At 43.5% G+C, this 19,559-nt stretch overlaps 1 protein-coding gene across 1 annotated transcript in view; it reads left to right on the forward strand.

Moving 5' to 3' along the window:
- The window catches only part of DDR2 (discoidin domain receptor tyrosine kinase 2), a 1,077,249-nt gene that overhangs the window by 827,268 nt on the left and 230,422 nt on the right, over positions 1-19,559 (forward strand). Inside the window, exons 9-10 of the mRNA XM_073557968.1 lie at positions 4,149-4,392; positions 4,739-4,801. Of these exons, the coding sequence (XP_073414069.1) occupies positions 4,149-4,392; positions 4,739-4,801 (307 nt within the window). The remainder of the gene's footprint in view (positions 1-4,148; positions 4,393-4,738; positions 4,802-19,559) is intronic.

Raw genomic sequence — 19,559 nt, forward strand, 5'->3', positions numbered from 1 at the left:
AATAGAATGTTTAGAGATTTAAAATATTGAATTTTATTGATCAACACAAAAAATATATTTACTCAGAATTTTACAGAAATAATAGGTACAGAAATAGGTACAGAGGCTCAGAAAAGAATCCACCTGAATGATGGTGAAGTCAAAATATGTTTTTTTTCTCTGAAAAAATAACTCAAGCTAGCTAGACCCTTTCCATATACTGAGAAAGTGCTGGAGCTGTAAACATATGCGAATTAAAGTGCTTAGTGCAAATGCATAGTTAATAGATGTAAAAATTATATTCAGTCTAATTAAAGCCCATGTGCTATTCAACATGTGACACTAGATGGCATTACTGCCATAACATACCATCATATTAAATAAGAACCAGCTATGAGAAAAATTCCATGATAAAATATACAATGCTTCTATCTCATAATGAGCACAAAATATTAGGGAAAAAGGAACCTCATTCATCGAAACAGACCCACAGTGGGTTAAATAATCAGCATCAAAGTTTACTAAGTTAGTATTCATATGTGTAAAAGAGTTTTGGAATCATAGTAGTTTGAACTCATTAGGATCATCAAAAAAATGAAGGAAGAGTTTTTACCTGACTATTAACTATGCATTTGCACTAAGCACTTTAGTTTGTATATGTTTACAGCTCCAGCACTTTCTCAATATATGGAAATAGTCTAGCTTGAGTTATTTTTTCAGAGAAAAAAACATATTTTGACTTCACCATCATTCAGGTGGGTTCTTATCTCAGCCTTCATTTTTTTATGTGCCTATTTCTGTAAAATTCTGAGTAAATATATTTTTGTGTTGATCAATAAAATTCAATATTTTAAATGTCTAAACATTCTATTTAGTAACTTCAGTTGTTTTTGTTCCCAAATATATACTGGGATGTACAAATATAATTGTGTTAATCTCTGTTTCAACAAGTGCTACCCATGTGTAAAGGGTGATTGTTATTGTTGAGGACTATTGTGTATGTCTTTAATGCAGGTAATGGGTTGATGCGGAGTGTCTAACTGGTCTGTAGGAGCCACAACTCTTAATGGTTGGTAGGGGATCAAATACTTATTTCTCACTGCAAAATGCAAATAAATTTATATAATTTATACAATGTGATTTTTCTGGATTTTATTTTTGATATTCTATCTCTCAATGTTAAAATTAACCTACCCTTAAAATTAGACTGTCAGTGGGCAAACTTACAAAATTAGCAAGAGATGAAATAATCAATTCCTTCACTGTAGATACTGTCATTAACACTGTACCTTGCATAAAACCTGATGAAGAAAAACATGAGTTTTAAATTCTGATATAAATGGTTTAGAAACATGTTGCATAGAAGAAAAATAGATCACTTTAATGGAGTAAAATGCATAAAAAAACAGGCACAAATGAATTGATAAATGTAGTCTTCAGTGTGAATTATACATCTCACCATATGATTTCTACATAATTTTAGCCAAATCATTTTCACAAGGGAGATTGTCACGTATCTAGATTTATTAACTCTATTTCAGTGGTTGTAATTCTGCGTATGCAATAATATAGTGGCATGTAAAACTCCTAGTCAAAATTAATGTTATTGTGAACAGTTAAGCATGTTGTGTGTGTCTGTGTGTTTATACAGTGTATATATGTAGTCATCTTTTACATTATAAAAATTACAAAAATGAAAATGGGCCTATACAAAAGTTTGGGTACCCTGCATGGTTGGTACCTAGTAGCACCCCTTTTTGGCAGTATCACAGCTTGCAAACCCCTTTTGAAGCCAGCCAAAAGTCTTTCTGTTTTTGTTTGAGGGATTTTCATCCATCCTTCCTTGGAAAATTCTTCCTGTTCTGTGAGATTCCTGGGTCGTCTTGCGTGCACGTCTATTTTGAGGTCTAGCTACAGATTTTCAATGATGTTCAGATCAGGGAACTGCGAGGACCATTGTAAAACCTTCAGCTTGCACCTTTTTGAAGTAGTCTATTGTGGATTTTGACGTGTGTTTAGGATTATGATCTATTTGTAGAAGCCAGCCTCTTTTCAAGTTCAGCTCTTTTTAAACATGGTGTTATGTTTGCATGAAATTTAATTGTATCCATTCTTCCCTTTACCCATGAAATGTTCCCCATGCCATTGGCAGCAATACAACCATAAAGCATGATTGATCCATCCCCATGCTTAATGGTTGGAGAGATGTTATTTTCCTGAAATTCTTTTCCCTTTTTTCTATGCACATATCGTTGCAGATTGTTGCCAAAGGGTTCTATTTTACCCTCATTGATCCACAGGACTTGTTTCCCAAATGCATCAGGCTTTTTTAGATGCCCTTTTTTATACTTCTGATGCTGAATTTTATGTTGAGGACACAGGAGAGATTTTCTTCTTATGACACTTCCATGAAGGCCATATTTGTGCAAATGTCTCTGAACAGTAGAACAATGTACGACAACTCCAGTGTCTGCTAAAAATTTATTAAGGTCTCTTTGCAGTCAAGCGGGGTTTCTGATTTGCATCTCTAGCAATCCTATGAGCAGCTCTCACTGAAATTTTGCGCGGTCTTCCAGACCTTATCTCGACCTCCACTCTTCTGGTAAACTGCCATTTCTTAATTATATTTTCAACTGAGGAAAGGGAAACTTGAAAATGATTTGTTATTTTTATATAGGTTTCTCCTGCTTTGTGAACCTCCACCATTTTCATTTTGAAAGTGCTAGGTAGTTGCTCAGAAGAACCTATGGTTGCTATTTTTTGGCACAAGGTTAGTGAAGATTAGGTTTTTATAAAGCTGGGAAACTTGCATCATCTGGCATTTCCTAACGATGATATTGACTAATCCATTACCCTAACAGGCTACTTACAGGGAATCTGTCACCTCATTTTTGGCATATGAGATGTGGCCACTGCCATCAGGGGCTTATCTACAGCATTACAGAAGCCCCCTATGTAACCTGAAAGATAAGAAAAACGAGTTAGATTATAATCACCCGGGGGTCTGGTCCTATGGGTGTCGCGGTCCGGTGCCTCCCATCATCTAGCGATGACGTCCTCCTCCTTACTGCTGCCACGACTCTCTGACCTTTCACGGTGCCTGCACACTGCAGTACTCTGCAGTAAATCTAACTCGTTTTTCTTATCTTTCAGGTTACATCGGGAGCTTATCTACAGCATTACAGAATGCTGTAGATAAGCCCCTGATGGCGGTGGCCGCATCTCATATGCCAAAAATGAGGTGACAGATTCCCTTTAAGGTCTGAAACTTAGGTCAAAGTTATCATAGCACACAAATTTCCAGGGATGCCCAAACTTTTGTATGTACCCATTTTATTTTTTGTAATTTTTAAAATGTAAAACATGAAAATATATATGTTTTTTGCCTAAAAGCCTAAAATACAAAGGAAATGTGTCACCTTTAACTTTAGTCCTTTTAGAGATCATTTAATCTTCAACTTCCTTAATTGCTCACAATAACAGTCGTTTTGTCTAGGGGTTCCAAAACTTTTATATGGCACTGTACATAAATTAAAAACCTTGAATAGTCTCACGATTGTAAGTCCACGCCTAGGTTATTTATATATGACTTATGTCAGTTGAGTTGCCTTAAAAACTATGTGCTCAATTCATTATTGCATTCATGCCTAAGTTTTGAGTTTTAAGTGTTTTGTGCTTTTTTTTTATTTGCACCTAATTTATATTTCTATTTGCGCCTTTTTTGAAGTCTTACATGTGATAGTTTATCTTTTTCACTTCACCGCAGTGGGTGGAAATTTTAAAAAGTCATAAAATTTGTTGCAAATATACTCCCGTGTCGATGCTATGTGTCAAAGAATTTTTTGTGCAACTTTTAAAATAATTTGCAAAACATGGAACTTTTTGCCCTTTTTAGTCACAGCAACAGTTAAAGACAGGGAGTAAAGACCATTTTTTATTGTGTGCAAAAATCATGAACCACGTGTGCAATTTTGATGAATATGGTGCAAAGAAAACATCAGCGAATACCACAGGACAAAAAAATAGGTGACAAAAACGCAAATAATGAATTGAGTCCCAAATATGATAATCAATTTCAAATGACATTCAAAATTAAATTAATGCACATATATTTTAAATTCATGAAAATACATTTTCAGCTGTAAAAACATTGTTCCTGGACTTTGCAGGTTCATTGCAATAACATGTTTTCAAAGGGTGTGAAGATCTTCAAGGAAGTGCAGTGTTTTTTTAGGTCGGAAGCAAATGAATGGGAAGCAAATTCTGTCATTTCACTCTTGATATTGGATGATGCCAATCCCAGTGCCCGTTATGTCACTGTGCAACTTCATAACCGTATGGCCAGAGCTATCAAGTGCCAGTATTATTTTGCTGACTCTTGGATGATGTTTAGTGAGATTACCTTCCAGTCTGGTAAGTAATAAGAACACAATCTGATCTGCTAATAAAGGTTTTACTAGACTTGAAAAATGTGTCATTTTCCACAGGTCCTTAAAGATTCAGTTTTTAGGGATCCCTTGTTTAAGTAGCAGAAGTTGCCAATCAAAGGTCCACTGTGTCTTTGGTTTGTTGGGGTGTCCTCTCCCTAAACTAGCTCTCTCTGCACTCATATTCCCCAGAAGAAAGTATCAGGGAATACTTTATATAGTGAACATATAGTTAGTTATACTGGACAAATTATTTTCTTTTATAAATCTCCAAAATTATATGTGAAAGTATTTCATCGTGTTTCACCAATATGTTTCCTCAATGTCAACAGATGCTGCCATGTACAACAATTCATTAAGTCCTCCGCGGCCGGCTAGTGTTCCAACTACATATGGTATGTTGATATAGATAAATATGTAATCTCAAAATTGTCAAGAAATTCCATGTTAGGTGAAGATAGATGAGGGAAGGCAATGATAATTAGGCTCGTTTACAATGAAAGAAGTTGTCAGATACCTTATATTGTGTCACTTCCATTTTTTTCACTTCAAATGATGGAAGTCTTCAAGAATCTCAAACTGAATTGGAGGAAGAGATATAGAGGTAAATTTCCTGTGCTGGTGGTGAAGAAGACACCCAATGGAAATGATGTTGTTGAACAATGAGCAGTTTTGTTTGTCTATGCAATTCAGAGTTGAATAAACTCCTTCATCAGGATGGAAACACAATAATTGTGTTTTCTCCTGATGAAAGAATTTGTTCAACTTTGAAAAGCATAAATTAATCCCTTCACGACCTTTGACGCCACATAGGCGTCATGAAAAGTCGTGCCAAAACGACCCATGATGCCTATGTAGCATCATGACTTTAAAGCCCCCCTGCGGGTCAGGTGACCTAGGTCACTGAAAGGTCACCCGACCTGCAGATACAGAGGGCTTTGTTCTTCACCATAAGGGGCGTGGCTTCACCCCCACGTGGCTACGATCTCTCTGATTCGCTGTTAAAAGTGAAACAGCCAATCAGAGCGATAGTAATATTTCATCAATGAAAATTGATGAAATATTACAATCCAGCCATGGCCAATGCTGCAGTAGCATCGGACATGGCTGGAAACCGTGATCCGACCCCCCCACGACTCACGGGGCCGATCGGCCCCGATACCGACTGACAGCGGCAATGTGCCGCCGCCGTCATCATCTGCTCCCCTCCCCCTTCTCTAGGCTCCCCCCACCTTCCGACCCCCCTGATACCTCCGATGTCCCTCTCCTGCTCCCGGTGTCCCGCGGTCCTGCTTTATGGGCGCCGCCATCTTGGAAAATGGCGGGCGCATGCGCCGTGCGCCCACCGGCTGCAGATTCATTCATTTTATTTTGATCACTGTGAGAGTTTATCACAGTGATCAATATAGAATGAAAAGTAAATAAACCCCCGTTTATCACCTCCATAGGCAGGAACAACTAATAAAATAAAGAAATTATTTTTATTTTTCCATTAGGGTTAGGGTTAGGGGTGGAAGGAGGGTTAGGGCTAGGGTTGGAACGAGGGTTAGGGCTAGGGTTAGGGCTAGGGTTAGGGTTGGAAATAGAGCTAGGGTTGGAATTAGGGTTAGGGTGGAATTAGAGTTAGAGTGGAATTAGGGTTAGGGTTGGAATTAGGGTTAGGGATAGAACTAGGGTTAGGTTTGGAATTAGGGTTAGGGTTGGAATTAGGGTTAGGGGTGTGTTGGGGTTAGGGTTATGGTTAGGGTTGGGATTAGTGTTAGGGATGTGTTGGGGTTAGGGCTGTGGTTAGGGGTGTGTTGGAGTTAGGGTTGGAGTTAGAATTGAGGGGTTTCCACTGTTTAGGCACATCAGGGGGTCTCCAAATGCGACATGGTGCAACCATTGATTCCAGCAAATTTTGCATTCAAAAAGTCAAACGGTGCTCACTCCCTTCAAGCCCCGACGTGTGCCCAAACAGTGGTTTACCCCAACATATGAGGTATCAGCGTACTCAGGACAAAATGGACAACAAATTTTGGGGTCCAATTTCTCCTGTTATCCTTGTGAAAATAAAAGTTTGCGAGCTCAAAAATAATTTTTTGAGGAAAAAAAATGATTTTTTATTTTCACAGCTTTGCGTTATAAACCTCTGTGAAGCACTTGGGGTTCAAAGTGCTCACCACACATATAGATAAGTTCCTTGGGCGGTCTAATTTCCAAAATGGGGTCACTTGTGGGGGGTTTCCACAGTTTAGGTACATCAGGGGCTCTGCAAATGTAACATGACACCCGCAGACCTTTCCATCAAAGTCAGCATTTCATAATGTCACTACTTCCCTTCCGAGCCCCGACGTGTGCCCAAACAGTGGTCCCCACCCACATATGGGGTACCAACATACTCAGGACACACTGGACAACAACTTTTGGGGTCCAATTTATCCTGTTACCCTTGTGGAAAAAAAATTGCTGGCTAAAATTCATTTCTTTTTGAGGAAAAAAAATGATTTTTTGTTTTCACGGCTCTGCGTTATAAACTTCTGTGAAGCACTTGGGGGTTAAAAGTGCTCACCACACATCTAGATAAGTTCCGTGGGGGGTCTAGTTTCCAAAATGGGGTCACTTGTGGGGGGTTCCACAGTTTAGGTACATCAGGGGCTCTCCAAAGGCAACATGACACCCGCAGACCATTCCATCAAAGTCTGCATTCCAAAACGTCACTACTTCCCTTCCGAGCCCTGACGTGTGCACATACAGTGGTTTTCTCCCACATATGGGGTATTAGCGTACTCAGGACAAATTGGACAACAATTTTTGGGGTCCAATTTCTCCTGTTAGCATTGGGAAAATAAAAAAATTGGGGACTAAAAGATCATGTTTGTGGAAAAAAATGATTTTTTTATTTTCACGCCTGGGCATTATAAATTTCTCTGAAGCCCTTGGTGGTTCAAAGTGCTCACCACACATTTAGATAAGTTCCTTAGGGGGTCTAGTTTCCAAAGTGGTGTCATTTGTGAGGGGTTTCCACTGTTTAGGCACATCAGGGGCTTTCTAACTGCGGCATGGCGCCCAATCCCAATTCCAGCCAAAAAAGTCAAATGACGCTGCTTCAGATCCGAGCTCTGCCATGCGCCCAAATAGTGGTTTACCCCCACATATGGGGTATCAGCGTACTCATGACAAATTGCACAATAACTTTTGGGGTCCTGTTATCCTTGGAAAAATAAAAGTTAAGGGTGAAAAGATCATTTTTGTGGAAAAAATATTTTTTAATTGCACGGCTGTACATTATAAACTTCTGTGAAGCCCTTGTGAGTTCAAAGTTCTCACCACATATCTAGATAAGTTCCTTTGGGGGGTCTAGTATCCAAAATGGGGTTACTTGTGGGGGCGTTTCCACTGTTTAGGTAGATCAGGGGCTCTCCAAACGTGACATGGCGTCCTATCTGAATTCCAGCCAATTTTGCATTGAAAAAGTCAAAAGGCGCTTCTTCCCTTCTGAGCTCTGCCATGCGCCGAAACAGTGGTTCCTCCCCAAATATCATGTATCAGCGTACTCAGGAGAGATTGCACAATAACGTTTGCTGTCCAATTTCTCCTGTTACCCTAGGTAAAATAAAAAAAATTGGACCTGAAGTAATTTTTTTGTGAAAAAAAGTTAAATGTTCACTTTTTTTAAACATTCAAAAAATTCCTGTGAAGCACCTGAAGGGTTAATAAACTTCTTGAATATGGTTTTAAGCACCTTGAGGGGTGCAGTTTTTAGAATAGTGTCACTTTTGGGCATTTTCTACAGTGTCTGCTATTACAGACTTGGAGGGGATCCCATTGGCCTCAAGAAACATTCGGCAGGCCGCTAGTCCATCTTCGTGTGGGATGTTGGAATAGAAGGATTCAATGTCCATGGTGGCTAAGATGGTGCTGTCGGCGAGGGGACCTATCGTGGATAGCTTATTAAGCAGGTCTGTAGTGTCCTGTATATAGCTGGCTGTCTTCCTTACCAGCGGCTTGAGGATGTTTTCAATCCACCCTGAGAATTTTTCAGTTAGTGTTCCCACCCCTGAGATGATTGGCCTCCCTGGGTTGCCTGGCTTATGAATCTTGGGAAGCATATAGAAAGTTCCCATCCTTGGATTCTCGGGTATTAAGTCCAGAAGGTTTATGGGGTCTGTACATTGACCTTTGATGACTCTTTTCAACTCCCTCAGATATTTTGGAGGTGGGTCATCATCCAGTTTGGTGTAGAATCCTTCTATTCCAACATCCCACATGAAGATGGACTAGCGGCCTGCCGAATGTTTCTTGAGGCCAATGGGATCCCCTCCAAGTCTGTAATAGCACTTACCAGATTCATCCTCACACACAACTTTTTCTCTTTCGGTGAGGAGCTATACCTACAACGCACCGGCACCGCTATGGGAAGTAAAATGGCACAAAATCCAAATTCCCAACACACAGCAGGACTATAAGATCCCAGGGACATTCACATGTTCCTCTTCCAATGTGGTGTATTTAATTCTATGCAATATACAGTGGGGAAAAAAAGTATTTAGTCAGTCAGCAATAGTGCAAGTTCCACCACTTAAAAAGATGAGAGGCGTCTGTAATTTACATCATAGGTAGACCTCAACTATGGGAGACAAACTGAGAAAAAAAAATCCAGAAAATCACATTGTCTGTTTTTTTTTCATTTTATTTGCATATTATGGTGGAAAATAAGTATTTGGTCAGAAACAAGCAATCAAGATTTCTGGCTCTCACAGACCTGTAACTTCTTCTTTAAGAGTCTCCTCTTTCCTCCACTCATTACCTGTAGTAATGGCACCTGTTTAAACTTGTTATCAGTATAAAAAGACACCTGTGCACACCCTCAAACAGTCTGACTCCAAACTCCACTATGGTGAAGACCAAAGAGCTGTCAAAGGACACCAGAAACAAAATTGTAGCCCTGCACCTGGCTGGGAAGACTGAATCTGCAATAGCCAACCAGCTTGGAGTGAAGAAATCAACTGTGGGAGCAATAATTAGAAAATGGAAGACATACAAGACCACTGATAATCTCCCTCGATCTGGTGCTCCACGCAAAATCCCACCCCATGGGGTCAGAATGATCACAAGAACGGTGAGCAAAAATCCCAGAACCACGCGAGGGGACCTAGTGAATGAACTGCAGAGAGCTGGGACCAATGTAACAAGGCCTACCATAAGTAACACACTACGCCACCATGGACTCAGATCCTGCAGTGCCAGACGTGTCCCACTGCTTAAGCCTGTACATGTCCGGGCCCGTCTGAAGTTTGCTAGAGAGCATTTGGATGATCCAGAGGAGTTTTGGGAGAATGTCCTATGGTCTGATGAAACCAAACTGGAACTGTTTGGTAGAAACACAACTTGTCGTGTTTGGAGGAAAAAGAATACTGAGTTGCATCCATCAAACACCATACCTACTGTAAAGCATGGTGGTGGAAACATCATGCTTTGGGGCTGTTTCTCTGCAAAGGGGCCAGGACGACTGATCCGGGTACATGAAAGAATGTATCGTGAGATTTTGAGTGCAAACCTCCTTCCATCAGCAAGGGCATTGAAGATGAAACGTGGCTGGGTCTTTCAACATGACAATGATCCAAAGCACACCGCCAGGGCAATGAAGGAGTGGCTTCGTAAGAAGCATTTCAAGGTCCTGGAGTGGCCTAGCCAGTCTCCAGATCTCAACCCTATAGAAAACCTTTGGAGGGAGTTGAAAGTCCGTGTTGCCAAGCGAAAAGCCAAAAACATCACTGCTCTAGAGGAGATCTGCATGGAGGAATGGGCCAACATACCAACAACAGTGTGTGGCAACCTTGTGACAAACCTGAACGATGCCCTATGGAGAAATTGTATATCCCTGACCAGTGGAGGAGAAGAGTAATGTCGGAAATTCATTGCTTCACGTTAGCTGGTCATCCTGGTATATTTGGTACCAGAGACTTTGTGTTAGGCGTTGGGTTCCTATCGCTGCACAGCAGGAATCCCAAGCCTTGCATTCGGCAGTCTCCCATTCCTCTCCGGCCGCAGAGGAGGCTGCTCAGCAGACTCATCGATCCCGGCGCTCTGCTCAGACCGGCTCTGTGGGTTGGGTTGCTGCTGCCACCTCTGGTCCATCTATAGCAACGCAGGCTGGTCTGCAGCGAGCTACTCCAGGGACTAAGTCCTCCTTTCGGTCCACTGAGCATGCCCGTGGGACGATCTCTCATTGGAGATCGGAGGTTACATGTTCAGGTCCTTCTCCAGCTCGGATTGGAACATCAGGAAGGTCAGGAAGGTCCCAGAAGGACGCTGCTATAAAAGGTTTGCATGGCCGCTTCGCCATGCGCTAGTATAGACTGCATTACCAGACTATGAGGAGTGAGTGTTGTATGCATGTATGAATGTCTCTGGTGAATGACTCATTAAGAAACCCCTACCCTTGGTACACATGTGTGGTGCAGCCTAGCCTGTTAAGCGCCCAGGCTTAGGTGTAGGTAGAGGCTGAGCCAGAGACTGGAATCAGTGTCCTCCAGTGGCTCTACACACCACGGTGCACATGCTCGACACTCCACCATAGTCAGTGTCTATAGTGGTGTCCGCAGGTGCGACGCCACGTGCTCAGAAGGTCTAGAGGGACTCTGACCCTGTGCCCTTGGGGCAGAGTTCTGTGACAGCATTCTGTGCGCCCCCTTGCCAAGCTCTGTGAGTTCTAACAGACTCTGGCATTTAAGTTCCGCGGTACTGCGGCTCTATGACGTAACAGAGTCCGCTACTGTTCACACCGGGTGACGTTAACCCGCGTGTGACCTATTGTATACCGCTATATACATCCGCCATTACTAAGCAGCAGTTTACCACCTCTGCACGGTGGACCCCGGGCTGCGAACGCACCTTTCTATCATTTATTATTAGGTACGTTCCGCCAGCCCTAACATTATACTAGCGCCAGGGTCTGGCTAGTAATGGCGGACGAACAGCGATTGCAACGGTACATCCAGCAGCTGGAAGGTAGGTTGGCGGCTCTTGAACGCAAAACCTCAGCCGTGGATGTTACCGCAATAGCTGTTCAGGCTGCTAGCATAGCTGCAGCTACTTTGTGCACTGCCACCCCTGTTCTGACATTATCCCACCTCCCTCTGCCAGATAAATTTTCTGGTGATAGTAAGGCATGTAGGGGATTTCTGAGCCAGTGTGCAATACACCTCGAGCTCCTGGCTGCACGCTTTCCCTCTGAGCAGGCTAATGTGGGGTTCATAATATCCCTCCTGTCGGAAAGGGCGTTGGAGTGGGCCACGCCACTATGGGAGCGCGACGATCATGTGGTGCAGAGTGCTACACGGTTCTTGAGCATTCTGAAACAGGTCTTTTTAGGACCTCGGGTCACCCATGATACGGCGCTCCAACTGATGGCATCTACACAGGGTTCGTCCATAGTCAGTCATTTTGCCATCCACTTCCGGACCCTAGCATCTGAGCTGGAGTGGCCGGATAAAGCCCTCATTCCCGTATTTTGGAGGGGGCTGGCTGACCATGTGAAGGACGCCCTGGCCACTAGGGAGATTCCCACCACACTGGAGGAGTTAATAGCAATATCCACTCGCATCAACCCCCGCTTTAACGAGCGAAGGTTGGAGCAAGCCCAGTGTAGGAAGAGGTTTTGGCAGGCACCCACGTTCGCCAAACCTCTGGAACCTCCGGTCCAGGCGTTCGAGCCACATGAGGCCATGGAGACGTCTCGAGTGGGATCCAAGTCCCAGACTGCTAGGGCACGCATGGTCTGTCATGTCTGCCGGCAGTCAGGACATCTCACCTCCAGATGTCCTCGGCACCTGGGAGAGCGTCCCCGTTTGGTGACCTTGGGAGCTGGCTCACTAAACGCAGCGGTGTCTTCCTCTAAGTTGACCTTTAAGGGGACAGTTTCTATTGGCCCATCCACCCATGTGGTAGAGCTTTGCGTGGATTCCGGGGCGGAGGGCAACTTCATGTCTTCTGCCTTCGCCAAGCAAGTGACCATACGGGTGATAATTGGGTCGTCACTACCATCACAGATAACCCATCAGACCATCCCTTTTACGTTATCCATGTCTCCTTCCCATCAGGAGATCATCTCCCTGCTAGTCATTCCCGAAGGAATTGATGAGGTCCTCTTAGGGATGCCGTGGCTACGTTACCACGCCCCTGATATAGAGTGGTCCTCAGGGAGAATTTTGGGATGGAGTAAATCCTGTGTTGGTAGATGCCACAGGGAGTGCGTCTAGGTTGCTACTATGGAGTTACCCATGGATCTTTCCTCTCTTTCCAAACACTATTGGTCCTATGTTCTCCAAGAAGGCGGCGGAGACCCTTCCACCTCATCGCCCCTATGACTGCCCTATTGACCTCTTGCCTGGTGTTGAGCCTCCCCGGGGTCAAGTTTATCCACTCTCTCTCCCAGAGACAGAGGCAATGTCGCAGTACATATGAGAGAATTTGGCAAGAGGCTTTATTAGGAAGTCAGTGTCACCTGCAGGGGTAGGGTTTTTCTTCGTGCAGAAGAAGAACAGAGAATTACGTCCATGCATTGACTACAGGGGTCTTAACGCCATCACCGTTAAGAACAAATACCCTCTGCCCCTGATATCGGAGCTTTTTCATAGGTTGCGGGGAGCGAGGGTTTTTACTAAGCTAGATCTGTGGGGTGCTTACAACCTGATTCACATTCGTGAGGGAGACAAATGGAAGACAGCCTTTAACACCAGGGAAGGGCATTATGAATACCTGGTGATGCCCTTCGGGCTCTGTAATGCTTCTGCTGTCTTCCAAGACTTTGTGAACGACATCTTCCAGGATATGCTCACCACCTTGGTTGTAGTCTATCTGGATGATATCCTCATGTACTCTCCAGATATAGACTCCCACTGGAAGGATGTTTATAAAGTCTTCGATCTCCTATGGGCAAACTCCCTCTATGCTAAGTTAAATAAGTGTGTGTTTGAACAGGGGTCCTTGCCTTTTCTGGGCTATATCATCTCGGCCCAGGGGTTGGCCATGGATCCTGCCAAACTACAGGCGGTGATGGATTGACAGGAGCCTCACTCGCTCAAAGTGGTGCAGTGCTTTATGGGCTTTATTAACTACTACCACCAACTCATTACGCACTTCTCGACTTTGGTAGCTCCCTTGGTTGCCCTCACCAAGAAGGGAGCGAATCCTAAATTGTGGTCAGAGGAGGTCTCCAAGGCCTTCCTCTCCATCAAGTCTCACTTTGCTAGCGCTCCCATTTTACATTGCCCCAATGTGGATAAGCCATTTGTTTTAGAGGTGGATGCCTCGTCCGTCGGTGCTGGAGCAGATCTGTTCCAAAAGGATGCTCAAGGTCGGAAGCATCCTTGCTTCTTCTTTTCCAAGACCTTCTCACCGGCAGAGAGGAAATATTCCAATGGGGGCAAGGAGTTGCTAGCCATGAAGTCGGCCTTTTCTGAATGGAGACACCTCCTGGAGGGGGCTCGCTATCCCTTCCAAGTTTACACTGACCACAAAAATTTAGTCTATCTCCAAACCGCCCAGCGCCCAGATTTTCTAAGATGGTCCATTTCGTACCACTCCCAAATTTGCCATCTTCTTCTGAGTTGGTGCCCTTGTTTTTACAACAGGTGGTTCGTTTGCACGGTATTCCTGAGAACATTGTGTCGGACAGAGGAGTTCAGTTTGTTTCCAGATTTTGGAGAGCTTTTGTTCTAAACTTGAAATTCAGTTTTCTTTCTCCTCTGCATTTCATCCTCAAACCAATGGGCAAATGGAGAGAACAAACCAGACTTTGGAAACCTATTTGAGATCTTTTATATCTGCTACTCAAGATGACTGGGTCTCATTTTTGCCCTTGGCTGAATTTGCTCTAAATAATAGGGCTAGTTCTGCCATTTTGTTGTCTCCTTTTTTCTGCAACTTTGGGTTTCATCCTCGGTTTTTTTCAGGGCAGGTGGAGGCTTCGGCCTGTCCAGGTGTGGATTCTGTGGTAGAGAGAATGCAGCATATTTGGGATCAAGTAGTGGATAAGTTGTCTCTATCTCAAGAGAAAGTCCAAGGGTTTGCCAACCAGCATAGGACCACTGGTCCCCGGTTTAAAGTGGGTGACATGGTTTGGTTGTCCTCAAAAAATATTCCTATGAAAGTTGCGTCTCCAAAATTCAAGCCAAGGTTCATTGGACCTTATAAGATTTTGGAAGTCCTTAATCCTGTTTCTTACCGTTTGGCTCTTCCAGGAACGTTTAAGATTCACAACATTTTTCATAAATCTTTGTTGAAAAGGTTTGTAGAGCCAGTGGTTCCCTTGGCTGCGCCCCCTGATCCTGTATTGGTTGAAGGTAATCTGGAGTATGAGGTAGAGAAGATATTGGATTCTCGTATGGCTAGACGAAGACTCCAGTACTTGGTCAAGTGGAAAGGTTATGGCCAGGAGGATAATTCTTGGGTATCTGCTTCTGACATTCATGCCCAGAGATTGGTTCGTGCATTTCACCGGGCCCATCCTGATCAGCCTGGTAGCGTGGATGATGGTTTGGTGACCCCTCCTTAAAGGGGGGTACTGTTGTGAACTCTCTTGATCTAACTTCTGAGTCGGGGCTCCCTCTGGTGGTTGCCGCTGGTAGTGGAGCTGGTCGTATTGACAGAAGTTTATCACCTGAAGACGATGATTGGAAGTCAGGGGTCACTGAATGGGAGGATTTATGTGAGCAAGCTTCCTTCAGTTGCTGCTGGTGATTTGTTTGTCTTCCTGTGCATTGTGAAGTCTGCTTTTTCCCCTCCTTGGTCTTACATCATTCAGATAAGTTATTTGTTTGCTGGAATCTTTTGCATTTGATATAGTTTTGCCTTTCTCTGCTTTTTGCTTTGCTGTGTGGGTTCAGCATTATTCCCTGCTGGGATTTGTGCTGGACCCCGTTCATATGTCACAGCTTATGTCATTCTGTTCAGTATTGCTAATCTCCTGTTATATTAGTATCTTTTGCTTTGCTTCCAGTTCACACCAGAATGCTGATCTAGAGGGGGAGAGGTCATGTGGCCTCAGTGTTTTTGTATATCAGACGTGTTGGATTTTTTAGGATTTTTGCGTGATTGCAGACAGTATCTTTTCTGTCCTGTCCTATCTAGACAGTTTGGGCCCCATCATTTGCTCACTCTATTTTCTGCCTGTGTTTGTGCCTCATCTTGTCTCACCGACAATATATGTTTGGGGGCTATTTCTTTGGGGTTCTACTCCGGGGCAGTTTAGCTTTCCCCTTTCTTGCTTTAGGCTTAGTTAACTCTTTCGCTGTGCTGAGGCGTCTAGGGCATCGTAGGCACGTCCCACGGCTAATGCTAGTTGTGTTGTTAGGTTTAGGGCTCTGCAATCTGCTAAGTTGCCAAACTTTCTGGTTTCCTGGTTGCTTAGCTAATTTCCCGTAATCCTCCTCGGTGACCTAATCATAACAGGTACTACTGCCTGAGCCATTAAGCAGTTCTCTTTTTTTGTGAAAGAACTTGTGTAATCAAAGATATCCAAGATATGTGCATGCTATCAGCTGTGCCTATTACTGTTCAAGTTTTTAGCAACTATAGCTTGTCCTGTTTCTTGGAGATTAACAGACACAATTGGAGTACGCCATGCCAGAACAACTGGCACCAAGTGAACAGTAATAACACAGTGAAGCTGTACACACATCCACATGTGGCTTTGTTAATGGTATTTAGGTGTGCAATGACATATCTCGGCCTGTGCTCACATTACATGCAGTGGCATCTTTATTAAATATTAATCGAGATGCTATAAATTAATAAAGCTTTTCATGTGGCAAAACATATGCAAATGGAGGTTCCTGGGTTTCCCCTCTCCCACTGTGTCATCTCTGCCCTTAGTGTGCTGTGCTCAGCATGCTTGATAAACAGTACTGGGAATACAGTGCGGGAAATAAGTATTTGCTCCCTTGCTGATTTTGTAAGTTTGCCCACTGACAAAGACATGAAGAGTCTATAATTTTAAGGGTAGGTTAATTTTAAAATCGAGAGATAGAATATCAAAAATAAAATCCAGAAAAATCACATTGTATAAATTATATACATTTATTTGCATTTTGCAGTGGAAATAAGTATTTGATCCCTCTGGCAAACAAAACTTAATACTTGGTGGCAAAACCCTTGTTGGCAGCACAGCAGTCAGACTTTTTTGTAGTTGATGATGAGGTTTGTGCACATTTCAGGAGGAATATTGGTCCACTCCTCTTTGCAGATCATCTCTAAATCATTAAGATATTGAGGCTGTCGCTTGGCAACTTGAAGCTTCAACTCCTTCAGTAGGTTTTCTATGGGATTAAGGTCTGGAGACTGGCTAGGCCACTCCTTTTTGATGCAATCCTTTGTTGCCTTGGCTGTATGTTTTGGGTCATTGTCTTGCTGGAAGACCCAGCCACGACCCATTTTTAATGCCCTGGGGTAGTGAAGGAGGTCGTCACTCAGGATTTTACGGTACATGGCTCCATCCATTTTCCCATTGATGCTGTTAAGTAATCCTGTGCCCTTAGCAGAGAAACACCCCCAAAACATGTTTCCACCTCCATGCTTGACAGTGGGGATGGTGTTCTTTGGGTCATAGGCAGCATTTCTCTTCCTCCAAACACGGCAAGTTGAGTTAATGCCAAAGACCTTAATTTTTGTCTCATCTGACCACAGCACCTTCTCCCAATCACTCACACAATCATCCAGATGTTCATTTGCAAACTTCAGGTGGGCCTGCACATGTGCCTTCTTGAGCAGGGGGGACCTTGTGGGCACTGCAGGATTTTAAACCTTTACCGTGTAATGTGTTACCAATGGTTTTCTTGGTGACTGTAGTTCCAGCTTCCTTGAGGTCATTAACAATTCCCCCCTCCTGTGTAGTTTTAGGCTGATCTATCATATTTCTCATTATTAAAGATACCCCACGAGGTGAGATTTTGCATGGTGCCCCAGATCGATGTTGATTGACAGTCATTTTGTATTTCTTCCATTTTCTTACTATTGCACCAACAGTTGTCTCCTTCGCACCCAGCATCTTACTTATGGTTTTGTAGCCCATTCCAGATTTGTGCAGGTCTATGATCTTGTCCCTGACATCCTTATAAAGCTCTTTGGTATTGCCCATAAAAAGAAATTCTACTCCATGATTTCTATTTTTTGCATTTTTGACCTCTTTGCCAGGACAGTTTCATCACGAAACAGGAAGCACCCATAAAAAGGAAACCCAATCCCAAAAGAAAGTCTTAGTGGACCTTTATTAAACACTAGCACATGGCACAATCACAGCTGCACTGAGCAAATGACAGTACTGTGCCCCATTTCTATTATAACAAGAGTGCACAACATTCAGCTCAGTGGGCTCTATTTGGTCCATAATAGCAATCTATACTACCACCAACCATTATACTAATGTCAAAAACTGTTTGGTTGTATGAGTTATATTTTAAGCATCTCACAGGAGCAACCAAACTAAAACTGGTCCCCTTGATGCCTAGTGGCTGATATTCTCATTGGTGCTCTTTGTATCACTGTGTCAGGTACCACCCCAGCTCAGCTGGAGGCAGTGTAAAATGTATTCCTTTTAACAGATACACATAGAAGATGACAAGGCAGAGAGTTGGCTTCAGTGTGCATGTGGCTCTATTCAATGAAGTTTAGGGGAGTTGTGTGAAGCTCAGCTTCCATAAACTTTGATATTCATGTGTGGCCACCCAATATCCTGTTTGGAGAGCTGAGCAGATGACCCCTATTTTCCTAATAGGTAATGACTTCATTTCTGACTCACACCTGTCAGTCATTTATGGAATATACTTTCACTATATAAGAAATGTCTCATAAGGTAATACCCCTTTAAGTTTTATTTTGGCACTTGTGTTGGTACGGTCTGAAAACAAGGTTCCCACCCAGTGGCACTATAATTTAATTTATTAGAAATGGAAAAGCAGAGCATCAATTACAATATGTAATGCAATACCTCTAGTATAAGAAAAGCTTAGGAAATGGGGTGTTATTATTTATTTATATACACCTTGTCTTTATGTAACTGTCTTTTTGGATAAAATATGCAGGACATGTTCTTGAGGCAATGTTAGGGTCGGCGGAACGCACCAGATATAAATAATAGGAGGTGCGTTCGCCGCCCGGGGTCCACCGTGCGGTAGGTGACAAGACCGCTGCTGAGTAATGGCGGATGCACCAAAAGGTGAGGTACTGCGCTCGGGTTAACGTCACCCGAACGCTAAGAACGGCTCTGTTCACACACAGAGTCGCTAAACCAATAAAGATGTATGAGGACGCTGGCCCTGTTCACTTCACAGGATACCCAGCGAGTGACGCTGCAACCGCAGACGCCAAGAACGCTGCAACCGCAGCGCGGCAATAACTATGGCTGCTGAGCGACGGCGCCGGAATGACCGAGCACCGTCGGACGCTAGTGTGTAGTGCAGGAGGCACAATGGCGTGTAGCTTGCCACAATCTGGAGCTGACTACCCGACAATCTGTCACCATTCGTAATAACCGAGGGAAGGGGTTTCAAATGAGTCAGTCACCAGTCCATGCATCCATCACCATACACACACAGCATAATATGCTACACTAGCGCATGGCCGAGCCGCCATGCGGGCTTTTTATAGCCATGCGCTTCCGGGACCTTCCAGTACTATAGGAAGGACCAATCAGATCCGACATAGGACCTGCACATGTGACCCCTGCTCTCCACTGAGAGGACAAGTTGTGGGCATGCCTAGTAGCACGGCATGAGGACTTAGCCTCTGGAGCAGTTCCCTGCAAAAGCAGGTTGCGTCACCATTGCTGCACCAGAGGTGGCAGCAACATCCAGGCTCACAGAACGAGTCAGAGGGAGATGCCTGGCTAGCCGAGATTGCTGAGCAGGAGTCCGAGCGGTCGGAGGGGAATGGGAGACCGCAGGATGTCTGGCTCTGGATTCCCGCTGTGCAGTGCCAGGAAGCTGACGCCTAACAGGCTTCTATCATTCATTTAGTTTGGAGAGGCTTATGGTTTTTATGCAATTCTTTTAAGTTAAAGCTGGGAATGGATACAAAAGAAAATTAAACTGTAAATCTTTTTTTTGCTACTATTTCCTTGTAATTCACTGTTGGCTTTGTCTTAAACAACATCTGCAAAATAAATACGTGTGA

Source organism: Dendrobates tinctorius, unplaced genomic scaffold (assembly GCF_039654945.1).
Source record: "Dendrobates tinctorius isolate UK_male_01 unplaced genomic scaffold, ASM3965494v1 ptg000012l, whole genome shotgun sequence".
Taxonomy (NCBI): domain Eukaryota; kingdom Metazoa; phylum Chordata; class Amphibia; order Anura; family Dendrobatidae; genus Dendrobates; species Dendrobates tinctorius.